This window comes from Penicillium atrosanguineum, assembly GCF_028827265.1.
Source record: "Penicillium atrosanguineum strain IBT 20685 chromosome Unknown utg000006l_segment0_segment0, whole genome shotgun sequence".
Lineage (NCBI taxonomy): Eukaryota > Fungi > Ascomycota > Eurotiomycetes > Eurotiales > Aspergillaceae > Penicillium > Penicillium atrosanguineum.
In genome coordinates, this window is record NW_026623138.1 from 1,675,455 (window position 1) to 1,688,004 (window position 12,550).

At 49.3% G+C, this 12,550-nt stretch overlaps 6 protein-coding genes across 6 annotated transcripts; 4 read left to right on the forward strand and 2 right to left on the reverse strand.

Annotated features, from left to right (window-relative positions):
- Positions 1–205: 205 nt before the first annotated feature.
- On the forward strand, positions 206–1,609 carry N7443_007766 (NAD(P)/FAD-dependent oxidoreductase; the record flags this gene model as incomplete). Its single annotated transcript, XM_056887822.1, has 2 exons — positions 206–398; positions 453–1,609. The coding sequence occupies 2 exons, from the start codon at positions 206–208 to the stop codon at positions 1,607–1,609; spliced, it is 1,350 nt and encodes a 449-aa protein (XP_056739513.1).
- Positions 1,610–1,674: 65 nt separating this feature from the next.
- Positions 1,675–3,128, reverse strand: N7443_007767 (acetamidase/formamidase family protein; the record flags this gene model as incomplete). The annotated part of the gene is made up of 5 exons (XM_056887823.1): positions 1,675–2,253; positions 2,308–2,584; positions 2,638–2,926; positions 2,982–3,000; positions 3,054–3,128. The coding sequence occupies 5 exons, from the start codon at positions 3,126–3,128 to the stop codon at positions 1,675–1,677; spliced, it is 1,239 nt and encodes a 412-aa protein (XP_056739514.1).
- Positions 3,129–4,663: 1,535 nt separating this feature from the next.
- On the forward strand, positions 4,664–5,164 carry N7443_007768 (transcriptional regulator family TF; the record flags this gene model as incomplete). The annotated part of the gene is made up of 3 exons (XM_056887824.1): positions 4,664–4,799; positions 4,859–5,017; positions 5,076–5,164. 3 exons carry the CDS (start codon positions 4,664–4,666, stop codon positions 5,162–5,164), a joined length of 384 nt encoding a protein of 127 aa, XP_056739515.1.
- A 951-nt stretch (positions 5,165–6,115) lies between these two features.
- On the forward strand, positions 6,116–8,149 carry N7443_007769 (trichothecene efflux pump; the record flags this gene model as incomplete). Its single annotated transcript, XM_056887825.1, has 5 exons — positions 6,116–6,337; positions 6,414–6,714; positions 6,781–6,890; positions 6,942–7,354; positions 7,414–8,149. The coding sequence occupies 5 exons, from the start codon at positions 6,116–6,118 to the stop codon at positions 8,147–8,149; spliced, it is 1,782 nt and encodes a 593-aa protein (XP_056739516.1).
- Positions 8,150–8,368: 219 nt separating this feature from the next.
- Positions 8,369–9,923, reverse strand: usgS (transmembrane protein UsgS; the record flags this gene model as incomplete). The annotated part of the gene is made up of 5 exons (XM_056887826.1): positions 8,369–8,725; positions 8,783–9,176; positions 9,227–9,399; positions 9,453–9,559; positions 9,764–9,923. The coding sequence occupies 5 exons, from the start codon at positions 9,921–9,923 to the stop codon at positions 8,369–8,371; spliced, it is 1,191 nt and encodes a 396-aa protein (XP_056739517.1).
- A 184-nt stretch (positions 9,924–10,107) lies between these two features.
- N7443_007771 (uncharacterized protein) lies at positions 10,108–12,380 on the forward strand (the record flags this gene model as incomplete). The annotated part of the gene is given in 2 exon segments (XM_056887827.1): positions 10,108–11,451; positions 11,469–12,380. 2 exon segments carry the CDS (start codon positions 10,108–10,110, stop codon positions 12,378–12,380), a joined length of 2,256 nt encoding a protein of 751 aa, XP_056739518.1.
- Between the last annotated feature and the right edge of the window lie 170 nt (positions 12,381–12,550).

Sequence of the window (12,550 nt, forward strand, 5' to 3'; positions counted from 1 at the left end):
CAGTTAAAGGGGCGGGAAGGTCCACGCGATGACTCGCACTTCGATAAGCCTAGTACCCATTCGGAATGCCCGAGCTCGACTAAGCTAGTACATAAGAAAGGCACTTGTGAGTGGCCCGGCCGCCTCTAGCTGTCCTGTAGTATCGGAGTTGTTCTTTTCCTCTACCATCTCGAGTCCTTTTCGCACTCGACGGGCGCCATTCAAAATGTTACCACCGCCTCTCAACCACACGTCTTCGATTCTGGTAATCGGAGCTGGAACCTGGGGATGTTCAACAGCTCTTCATCTGGCTCGGCGAGGGTACAAAAATGTCACAGTTCTAGATCCATATGGTGTCCCATCACCCATTGCTGCCGGGAATGATGTCAATAAAATCATGGAACATAAAGAGCTCAGAGGTAGGAGAGGCCATTATTAGTATTGAATGAGAAACATGAGCTGATGAGTACTAGACTCAACCCCAGATGCCCGAAGCATAGCATTTGCTACATGCACTCGAGCGGCGTTGAACGGATGGAAGAATGACCCCGTTTTTATGCCATTCTTTCACGAAACTGGAGTCATCGTGTCAGGCAGTACACCCGACCTCATCCGACACATTGAAAAAGATGAGATAGACTCCTCTAAAGGCGATTTCATCACTCTGAAAACAGCTCAAGATTTCCGCAATACCATGCCACCGGGTGTGTTGACGGGCGACTTCCCTGGCTGGAAAGGATGGTTTAGCAAGGAGGGGGCAGGATGGATCCACGCCCAAAAAGCCATGCTATCTGCACACAGAGAAGCAAAGCGTTTGGGCGTGAAGTTCGTGGTCGATGACCCAACGGGCAATGTTGTGGGACTCATTTACCAAAATGGCGATGTGACGGGAGCAAAAACCGCAGATGGCACAGTCCATCGCGCAGACCAGGTCATCTTGGCCGCCGGCGCTGGAAGCGACCGTTTATTGGATTTCAAAAAACAGCTACGTCCCACTGCGTGGACCTTGAGCCACATTCGCATGACACCGGAAGAAGCCAAGCGCTACCGGGACCTTCCAGTATTGTTCAACATTGCCAAGGGGTTCTTTATGGAGCCAGATGAGGATAATCATGAGCTCAAAATCTGTGACGAGCACCCAGGATACTGTAACTTCATTCCGGATCCTAATCACCCCGGCGAGAAGAGAAGCCTTCCGTTCGCAAAACATCAAATCCCGCTCGAAGCAGAGGCTCGAGCAAGGGACTTTCTACGCGACACAATGCCACATTTGGCAGATCGACCATTCTCATTCGCACGAATCTGCTGGGACGCTGACACCCCCGACCGTGCGTTCTTGATTGACCGTCATCCGGAGCACCCGTCTCTTCTGATTGCAGTGGGCGGATCCGGCAATGGAGCCATGCAGATGCCGACGATTGGTGGTTTTATCTCGGATGCCTTGGAAGGTAAGCTACAAAAGGAACTGAAGTATGTTGTGCGTTGGCGACCCGAGACGGCCGTTGATCGTGACTGGCACTCTACGCAAAACCGCTTCGGAGGACCTGATAAGGTGATGGATTTCCAAGATGTGAAGGAAAACGAATGGACACGAATAAACGAGACTGAGAAGAGCAAAAAGAGCATTTGATAAGTCAAGAATCAACATTTGATTTCAAGATCATGACATTATTTCACAAACATTAGCAGCAGACACTATTCGCTGGTCAAGGCACAGGTACCCATATCAAGTGTAGCCACATCAGCCTCGGGCCTGATGTCAAAGTCGAAGATATCCATGGGTACACTGAGAGTAGTGCATGCGTTGGGAATGTCAACAATACCAGCAATATGGCCCTGCACAGGGGCACAACTCAATAACAGATAGATCTGTTCATCCGAGTAGCCGTAGCGTCGGAGATACTCAATGACTCGCAGGCAAGTTTGTCTGTAGGCCACTGTAGCATCCAGGTAGTGCTGTTTTCCTTTCTCATCAACCGAGAATCCCTCAAAAGTGAGGTAGCGCCCGGGTCCAAACTGTGGTTCAACTGGGCCAGCATGGAAGATAGGTGATTTCATGTTCAGTTTCGCCATTCCACCCTTAATAACAGTGAATTTAAGTGTGATCACACCTGCCATCTCGATGGCTCCGCAGAATGAAATCTCGCCGTCTCCTTGAGAGAAGTGCAAGTCTCCCACGGAGAATTTAGCGCCGGGGACGTGAACGGGGAGGTATACTTTGGAGCCGCGCGACAGGTTTTTGATATCGCAGTTACCGCCATGTTCGGGGCGACCCTAGAAAGCGATTAGAGCATGTATGATTACATTCGAAATGCTCTGGTAACCTACTGGAATGGTTCTGGCTCCCTCTTTTGCTACTCTCTCCTTCACATCGTCGGCAGAGCTACCGGCGTGAGCATTTGTGACATTCGGTGGCTGCGCCACAATTCGATCGGTGACTGTATTCGCAGCAATCAGCTCGCCTTCGCGGCGGTTCCACTCAGCCAGAACCTCTGCTGAAGGGGCACATCCCAGGATTCCCGGATGGATCAGCCCTGCGAAGCGAACATGAGGAATGTGCCGAGATGAACAGAAGATGCCTTCAAAATCCCAGATTGCCTTCGCGCTATGAAGAATCCAGTTAGCGACAACTGATTTGACAGGAAGGGATGAGCGTACGCTTTGGGATAGTGCTCATCCAAGAAGCCACCACCGTTGTTGCGATCGAAAATGCCTGTGAATCCCCATGGCTGGTCCTGGAAGGGCTGGACGTCCTGGATCTCGACGAGCAGTACATCGCCAGGCTCGGCAGTTTCGATGTCAAAGGGACCGGAGAGATAGTGAATTTCTGTCAGGTCAACGTCTCTGACATCGTCGGCCGAATCGTTGTTCTTGATCTGTCCGCCTGTCCAGTCCAGACATTCGATCTTCACGACTTCATTGTTGGCGATCTTTCCACATGCGGGAACTATTGATATTCTTAACACACGCTTGATTTGGGAGTAGATTTAGAATTCACCCACTGTCTGGATGCCACCGGTTCTGTAGAATGTCAGTTCTGCTCTGCCTGAATGATGTTGGGAGGGTCCACTCACATGCAGTCCGGGCTGCTCCCGGGCATGCTTATCGAGGTCGACCTTGAGAGCTGTGCGAATACCCTTGATACCCATATTTATCGTGACTCTTTCTGAGAGATATGTAACCTTGTCGCTAAATGATCGTTTTTCTTCAAGAAAAGAATGGGCCAAAAAGGCGCAGGCAGAAGAGGAGGAGATAAGGCAAGGTTGCATGCTTCTCCGCAGAGGGGTAGACTCCTACCCGCTTGATAACCTTTATCTATTCTCCAATTCGAGCGCCCACCAGGCGCCACCAAGGATCGGGTTGGGGAACTAAGTGAGACGTTATTGGCTGTCCGCAAAGCGACGGCTGTGAAGATGGATGATTGACACAGCTTACCCCACTGGAGGTCCCGAGGCTGTGCGCGGTGCGCTTTTAGCCATTTGTCCGACTTCATTATCGTATCTGCCGCTCCTAGATATCCGGTCTTATCTTGAGTCAAGCTTTTGGATAACCTCATCCAGTCTTACTTCTCCGCGGCATGGGCTAGGATGATGAGCCAAATGTTATCGCAATTTTTCTGCGCCACTTGCTTGCTTAGCTTCTGCGATACGGCTCTGTGGCCTGTCCACCTCCCCCATGCTGACAAAAACGCACAACAGTTTTTCCACTTCTCGAGCTAATAATATACATCGTACCAACATTTCCGATCGGTCTCTTGACTGGTTTTGTTTCCTGTTTCCTGTTTCCTGTTTCCTGTTGCTCTGAAGTAGGTTCCAGTACATGTGGTCATCCCAGCATTAAGTGCCAATTCCCACCTCCATTCTGCTGTCCCTGTCTTCCCTCTCGACGACAAGTAGAACAACAAGCTTAGTGCCTCCGCTCTCCCCGCTCATTCAAGCTCTATGTTACCAAATTGAAGATTTGGACAAATTAGGGACAGAAATACCAGGCAAGCATTTCCTTGCGAGGAGCCAGTAAATTTGGTTCCCCGCATGAATATTTTCATATTAGTCCTTGCTTTCGCGAGGTCCTTGCGTCTCTTCCAAATCCCGCATTGAGGTGTATTTATAGTTCCGAAATTGCTTGAGATCTTGTTTACCTGTGGAAGTGTTGGTGCGATTGTTATACTTGTTCGACAGTTGACAGAAAATGGAGTATACATATGTGTACTATCGCTCGTTCACAGCCATGCGTGGGCATAGTCCCGAAATTAAGGTAAGATCTAGATGAATCAAGGTCATACCATGCAATTCTGACGAGGGCACCGGAGAATGTATTGCTCTACCGACTGGATCAAACATAGAATATGTAACCATGAGCTCAAACCTATCCAGTATTGAGGCAGAACCATAATATGAACACAACAATTTTCAATTGTTGATGATCGTTTCACATGTTTGCTTCCACGATCTGGACCTCAATTTGACGCCGTAGCTGCAGATACCCGCCAAATTCACCTCGCACAAGATCCGAGCAGCCCGGTCAAGCCGACCTGTTGGCTTCAGAGCTTACTCTATCTACCAGCGTTCTCAACTATAAATCCAAGCCTTATTCTGCTTCGGGCTATTTCTCTCCATCATTTCCCCATTGGATTCCCTTCAATATCCAAAAAAATATCGAACATCAACCCCATTTCCGAAAAAGTATGTCTCCCTCAATCTGCAACGTGGCTCTAGCCCTGGCCTTCGCAGCCACCGCACTGTCGGCTGTTCCTGGGGGATATGTGGGCTCTGGACGTTTGATGGATACACTGGTCGGTAGTCAGGATTATGTTGGGAGCTGTAAGTGCAGATCCGCCTGAGCATTCATGATGACAGCACTAATAAGAAAACTTTAACAGGTTTGGCCCATTATGCCGTTAACTATTCGGATACATGCATGTCCATTGTCAACTTGCACCCCGACACCTTGAGCCTGAATGAATTCTACAAATGGAACCCACAGGTCGAGAGCGACTGCTCAAATCTTGTCCCGGGTGAGAATGTCTGCTTACGCGCTGGTACTCTGCAGGACTGTGGCGCCTGTAGCTCTTTCTATAAGTGCTAGGACCGGTTCAGATAGTCGCAGCTTTGGGAATTATCTGCCAGCAGCAAGCGGGGAGCACATTATGGGTTCCTGGTTGAAGGTTGATGAGGAGCTTCGATAACTGAGCTATGTGTTTCACTTTATTTGCTGGTCTAGTATAATGTTGAGTTTTGCGGGAGGGTTCGAATTGAAATGATTTGATTTGGAGGATATGATGTGCATCGTTTGTAGCGTGGGATAGCCTAAAGACCCCACTCTGGCGCTTACAATAGATAGTAAAAAGGCATGTGGGTTTCTAGAATAGTACTTTATCTAATTCAGCTCTGGAGGTTGGTAGAATTAGTCGAGGAGCGGGACTAATCTCCTCAGCGGGACCGAATCTTTTCCATCGGTGGGACTGGATTTCCCGGTCAACGGGACCGTAACCGACCCACCCCCGGAAACAGACATTGTTTTCAAACAAGGAGTAGATCGAAACATTCAACGTTCATTAATTCCCTACATTGCTTGAGTACGAGTCCCGTATCTTAGATGCGTCATACACTTCCAAAATGTCGAGTCGACACAGTCTTGACCAATAATCATGTCTTGAAGATATCAGCAGAGCTTAGTGGTGCCTATTCAACCTTTGGTAAAGTACCCACAAAAGCCCTTGTTTTCAATAATCCAGAAAGTGTAATTTGGAAAGCCGATCTAAGATAGTAAGTGTACTCACTTTCAAGTGTTTTGATTAAAGCTTCTAAGTTGCTCTTTGAAAGTCTTCTTGATTCTACTCCAAGGTTTTCTTCTAATTGACTATTGACTTAATTCAGAAAACTAGTCATAGCCACATGCGTAGACGCATTAGCATTATGCATCCAAACATTGGTCCGGGCCGTCCAAATGGAAAACCCGGGGTTGCGGGGAAAGGGTGGACTTTACGGGGTTCTTGGTCTGCGGGGCGGTGGATTAACTAACCGATGTATACCCAGGTAATTGAAATAGGATCATCCCTGTCAGGAAAGTGCTTATTGTAATCTCCTTTTCCTGACCAGATCTTCTGGCTTCAAGAGATTTGCTCTTTATTCAAACAATGTCTAGCGTAACAGAAAAGGTCCACGAGGCTGTCTCACCCGAAGCATGGGATCCTTCGGAAGCTGAACATGTGGAAGACACCAAACAGCCGTTGGAGACGAATCTTGTTTATGAGGAGGATGAAGAGCCAGAATTCCATGCGCAGACCTGGTTCGCTCTAGCGGCGATGTTCTTCCTCAACCTTGTTCAAGTATTCGGCTTGATGGGTCCTCCAGCAGGGGTATGCGAATCCGCGATACAATCCCAGAAAAGAAGACATTGACTCGACCCGCTAACCTGCTGGCTCTTAACTGCAGCTATCCTATATCGAAAAAGATCTAAACAATACCGTCGCCGGTACATGGGTCCCCAATGCCCTTTCGCTCGTCCAGGCTGTTTTGTCCCCTGTCATCTCTTCGGCGTCAGACACATTTCAGGCACGAAAAGCCTTTCTTGTTGGCCCCGCAGTTATCTCGTTTATTGGATCTGCGATCGCGCCCGGATCTTCCAGCATCTATCGAGTCATCGCGTCTCAGGTATTAATTGGATTCGGATTTGCTACCGTGCCGTTGGCATATTGCGTGCCAAGTGAGATTCTGCCTCGAAAATGGAGACCCAGTAAGTGAAAAAAAGAAAGGAATCTCACTATATGAGGTGCAAAGATTAATGAATAACCCCTTGCAGTGGCACAGGCTGCGATGAACGTTGCGGCAGCAGGTGGTGCTTGTTCAGCGCCATTGATCATTGGTGCTCTGACCAAAGCCAATGCTCACACAGGATGGCGCAATTTCTATGTAAGGGTTCTTCGATATAGCCGGACATTACATTTCTCATGAAGCTTCTAGTGGGTTCAAATGGCTCTATGGGGAGTGACTGCCATCTGCCTTTTCATCGGTTATAAACCACCAAAGCGACACAATCACCTCGACCACCTGTCTATTTGGCAAAAATTAGCTCGACTCGACATACTAGGATTTATCCTGCTTACTATTGGCTTGACATTGTTCTTGGCTGGACTTAACTCCGGTGGTACATTGTACCCATGGGCTTCTGCGCAAGTGCTGGCGACTCTAATCATCGGTCTCCTCTGCCTGGTTGCGTTCGCAATATACGAGTGGAGATTCACCAAGACAGGCATCCTCCATCATGATCTCTTCCGTGGAGGCAGGAATGGCGGCAGAACTTTCGCTATCTCTGTCGGCCTCATTTTCATCGAAGGAATTCTGCTATTCAGCTACGTGATTTTCTATCCTGTTTTGTAAGGCTCCAACCTGAATGATCTGCTTTTTGGGAATATTGCTAACACCGTGGCTCTAGAACCACCTCTCTATTCACAGATGATCCTTTTTTGATGGCTGCAAGGTTACAACCCTTCTGGGTTGCCTCCGGACTAAGCACAGTGTTCTACGGATATTGGAGTACCAGATTCAGAATGATTCGGGCGCCATTATTCGTCGGATTCCTCTTATTCACAGCAGGAATAGTGGGCCTTGCTACTCTTGCGCCAGAAGACGAATTGAGTGCCTTGATTTTCTCTGCCCTTGCTGGGATGGGTTTTGGTGCGCCCCTTATACTTCTCATTGCAGCGGTTCAACTTTCTACACCGCACCACCTCATCGCAACCGCAACCGCAGCAACGACATGCTCTCGAGCCGTAGCCGCAGCCGTCTTTACGGCTATATTTTCGACTGCGTTTGAAACGCGTATTGGAAAGAATCTTCCAGCGGATGTCGCCCAGGCTGTGTTGAAGGCGGGGCTTCCCAGCAGTTCCGTTAAAGCTTTCATCGGAGCGTTATCATCTAACGATACAGCCGCGCTTTCGAAGATCCCAGGTGTTAGCTCAGCAATAGTTTCCGCCGGAGTAGCTGCACTAAAGCAGGCATATGCTGATTCACTGAGAGTTGTTTACATTATTGCAGCTCCCTTCGGTCTTCTGGCTTGCTTGACATGTTTTTTCTTGGGAGACCTGAAAAAAGTCATGGACTACGCAGTTGAAGCGCCGGTAGAGGATCTGCACGCTAAACGAAGCCATGCCCATGGCCCCCATGTCTAGGTCCTGTGATGTAACCTTTGGCAGAATCGAGATTTTCGGGTCAAATTCGCTTTCTACAATATCCTGGACTGACTTCAATTTGAGACTGAACAATACACTGATGGATGCCGTAATGATATACTACCTCTGGTCCTTCTAAAGAATCTTTTGATGCTGAATGTCAGATGATTGCCCACATTATATGGACATTATCAGAGAGATCCAAGATATCTCAGCGGCTTAAGATAATTTTTTGCCTTCAAAGCTGGCATTCTGAGCCTCCTTCTCATCCATGTCAACGTTGAGCTTATCAATTTTATCCAAAGAAAGCTGCAGGAAATCGTGTTTGTTTTTCCACGTCACCTGGCTCTCTGCAAAGCCTTCGCTTTCCGCGGGGGTAGGTGGCGGGTCAGTGATCTTGGTGACCAGATACGCAGTGGAGGCCTCGGCAACGCCGTACATGAGAACACCGAGGAATGGGAGCTTCAGAATAACGGTGAATCCGAAGGCAAACCCAAATAGAACACCCTCACGATCCCGGAACCAGCGTTTCTTCTGTTCAGGAGTAAATCTAACGCGACGGAAGTATGGTTCGAGCTAGGAAATTGTTAGCAAGGCATTTGATTTTTTGGCAATGGACATAAAATGACTGACCAGCTCTCGCATCAGACTTCTGGATGCGAAATAGGTGTGAAGGAACCTGACAATGTATGTCTTGGGCAAGATAAGACCAGCGCCGAAGATAGCAGCGGCAGGTGCGGTACCCACATGGGTCCGGAACGTGTAGAAACTTGCTGCGGGCATCACAAAGCGACCAACGATTGGGGTCAAAGAGATAAGGTAGATTCCAAGAAGCATCCCCATTCTCTTGGCGTATCGGTTGACAAATGCCATGATGGCGTCCATTTTGGGCTGCGATGAACGAGGACCGCCCTTGGTTGGGAACATCACCAGGTGAGGATAGTACATGGCCCGAAGTTGGTTCGGGTCCTCCGATTTGTGCTTCTGGATATATGTCGCATCGACCCACTGAATAGACTGCATGAAGCTGGTAGGGTAGTCAGCGGTGGTAGGCGGAGACTTCCTAAGGACACCTACATCTCGTCCAGAGTGGGAGTGACGTATCCCATGAATGTCATCAGTAGGAAAGGCACCTGGAGGACAGACTTGGACAAGAATTCCAAGCCATCGAGGAGCTTGTCATCCCAAGTGGCATGGTCAAGATTGATAATCCATGACAGCAAGTACAAGGTGAACTTGAGGCCGATAATCTTGGGTCATATATTAGCCACGTAACAACCCAGGTCAGACTTCCCAAGCATACTGGAATTTGAATGATCAACTGGATGACGATTCCCACGGCTATAGCAAGCGCTGCTTGACGGAAGTGTTCATATTTGAAAAGCTCGGGGTTTGTTAAGGCCCGGACAGCTGCAAATCAAGGTTAGCAACAGATCAACGTCACGTTCTTGACTAATGTCTGCCTAGAGAAGGCATTCTGTACAACGTTGATCTCAAAATCAGACACCAAGGCAAATCTAGACACCAAAAGTGCCAACGGGCAGTTGTAAAGATCGGGATCTTGTAATAAAGCTTCACTTCTCGAATAGGCAGCAGGTCAAGTGGGAAACGTACTTCCTACCACAGTAAGCTGAAAGCCGCGGATCACGGCATTGGGCTCGAAATTCGACATGATCGAGCCCTTTCCTTGTAATTTTCTGATTGTTTGTCGGTTGGCTCTTGTCAAGGATGAGACAAGGGAAGGCAGCGTCAACAAATAAGTCCAGGCATCCATTTGTTGCGTCATGTCACATGACTTTGTGCCTGATTAATAAGGCCATAATTCCGTCTCCGCGCAAACACGCGCGAACACGGGGGAGAGATAAGCCTCAACTTTCAGCTCCCCACCATGCGCTCTCAGTGAATCTGGTTCTGAATGCCGCCCTCCCTAATTCATCCCTTGATATTGTCCCGCGACGATGCCCGAGCCTCTAAGTGAGTCCTCGGGCCCGATACAATCCATCCGTCGCTCGGTCACTCTCCCCACGAAGTTAAACCCCCCGGCGCAACCGGCGCAACGTGTTTCAGGCGCGCCAAACATCAGAGAAAACGTCATTTTCTATCATCCTTCGGCAAAGATTGTCCATTTTGCTCCCAGGGCTCTCGTGCCAATTCCGTCGAGTACCGCGCCTACCGATTTCGATTACCCCGTGGACACCATCGAGACACTCCCATGGCGCTCAGCCACTGAACGGACCGTCGCAACTGCACCCTTGAGGCTGGAAATGGTGCACGGACTGACTGTCTTCCTCAAATGCGGAAATGTCGTCCATGCGATCCTGAAGAACTCCCAGTGTTGGTGTGTTGACGGCGTTTCGAAGTTTGTTTTGCGCATTCGCCCGCTCACTTATTATCGCATCGAGCTGCCGTATGAATTGAACGAAGAGAAGATATTAGTGGAGGATTTGAAAATTGCATTGCCTACTGTACTGCGATACGAAGTCACGCCATGTCCTTTCAAGCGCGCTTTCACTGTCGAGATCCCCGAGGATGCGATGGCGCCACGTCGCAAAAAGGCCTGGCAACCGAAGGACCGCAAAGACAGTCTTCTTTCAGTCCCGGGGAGTAACCAGAGCTCGCCTTCGGAAGGCAAGTCAGACTGGCTCGACTCCACCAGTACTGGAGACGACACCGATGGAGGCGTAACGGATGACAGTATGGGCCCCAAGGCGGCTAAGAGTACGACACCAGAGCCTTCACCTTCTGGCGATCAGTCACCCGTGTTCTCCAATACATTCGAGCTTCCCATACAACCGAAACCCACTAGGCGCTCGGTGACTGAAATTCCGCAAACCTTCACCAGCCTTCGGGCAAAGTTTGATTCGAGTCCTGTGCCAGAAGAACTTCCAATGTCAGAGGAAACCCAAGCTCCGGAAGAAGCCGTACTGGTAGAGCAGACTCCTGTTCCAGAACCAGTTCAAGCTCCGCCTCCAGAGGAAGGTCAGATGGTGCAGAACGCGCCTGTTTTCGAGGAAGTTCCAATTCAAGAAGAGACTCCTGCCCAGGATGATACTTTGACCCCAAGAAACCCTTCGACTCGAGAAAATACAGTTCTCCCAGATGAGCTTCCAGCTCAACCGGAAATCCCTACTGTGCACGTAGACACAGAACCGGTCGCTGATTGTCTTCTTTCGGACCCTCGGGAGGATCTTGAAGCATTGAAAGAAGCCCAAGGCGGGGACACTTTAGCTTCGGAACATGGCCTATCGACAGAACCTGGATCGCAGGTGGAAGGTCTGACCACAGAGGCTATAATATCAGAAGTCTCTCCCGTTTACAGCGAAAGCCTTCCCCCAAGAACCTTCGAGCCTTGCAAGAAATCTCCGATTCCAATCAGAATGCTGTTCCAGATGCCCATGCTGCAGACAAGGCCCGTGTCGCGGCCAAGGCCACCGATGGCTGTGCTCCGGAGGTCCCGACCTTGACAATCCCGATTTCAAAGCCATATTCGATCTCCTACCGTGAACCCGATACCGAGCATACCGATTCGTTCTCATCTACGCCTGATTCTTTCCACTCGGCGGATCCTACATCGCCCTCGGATTCGATCTCCACCCATACAACACCTGAAAAACATCGTGACCTGTCTCAAGCAGACTCCTACCTATCTGGGCCAACGGAAGGTTTTTTACCTCATAAGCTGGAGGTATTCCCAGCCCAAGACACTTCAGCGAGCAATGGTTCTCCTATCGCATCTACGAATTTTGTCTATTACGAAGCGAGAGAGAGACCCCAAAAGCCTTCTTTGGCGATCTCTTCGGGTATCAAGACGGACTCGCAGACTGTTGCCAAAGGTTCGTCTCCCCCAGCGGATCTCAGCCTTATGAGCACAGAATTCCGCCGCCGGGCACAGGCAACAAGAGAGCGCGACGTCTCTCCGATGCCCCCCTCTTCCGCGATCTATCAACCAAACCGGGGCATGGAAGCCAAATCTATACTTTCAAAGACCCTCGCACTTGTGCTCGTCCCGCCGATTTCGCTTTTCATCATCTTGCTGCACATTACAGCGCGTATTGTTATCAGCCCTGCTGTTAGTTCCTCTCCAGGCGAGCCCACGTCAGGCTCGCGTTCAGCAAAGAACGAGCCTGCCGCCGAGGATGATGATTTTGATTTCCCTTTGGAGCGTGAAACGTCTTCTGAATACGAAGATGCAGAGATAACCAGGAAGTTAGACCCCTGGGAGCTCGACTAAGTGACGACACCGTCAGTCTGTGATACCACCCCTCCCCTGTTTCTTATATCCCATTTTTTGCTACATTACCATTGATTTAATTTGTACTCTTTCCGCATGTGACCCCACGATTTGATTTTCTGTTTACGAATATTTGGACATTGATTTGCATAATTATCACGGTGGACATA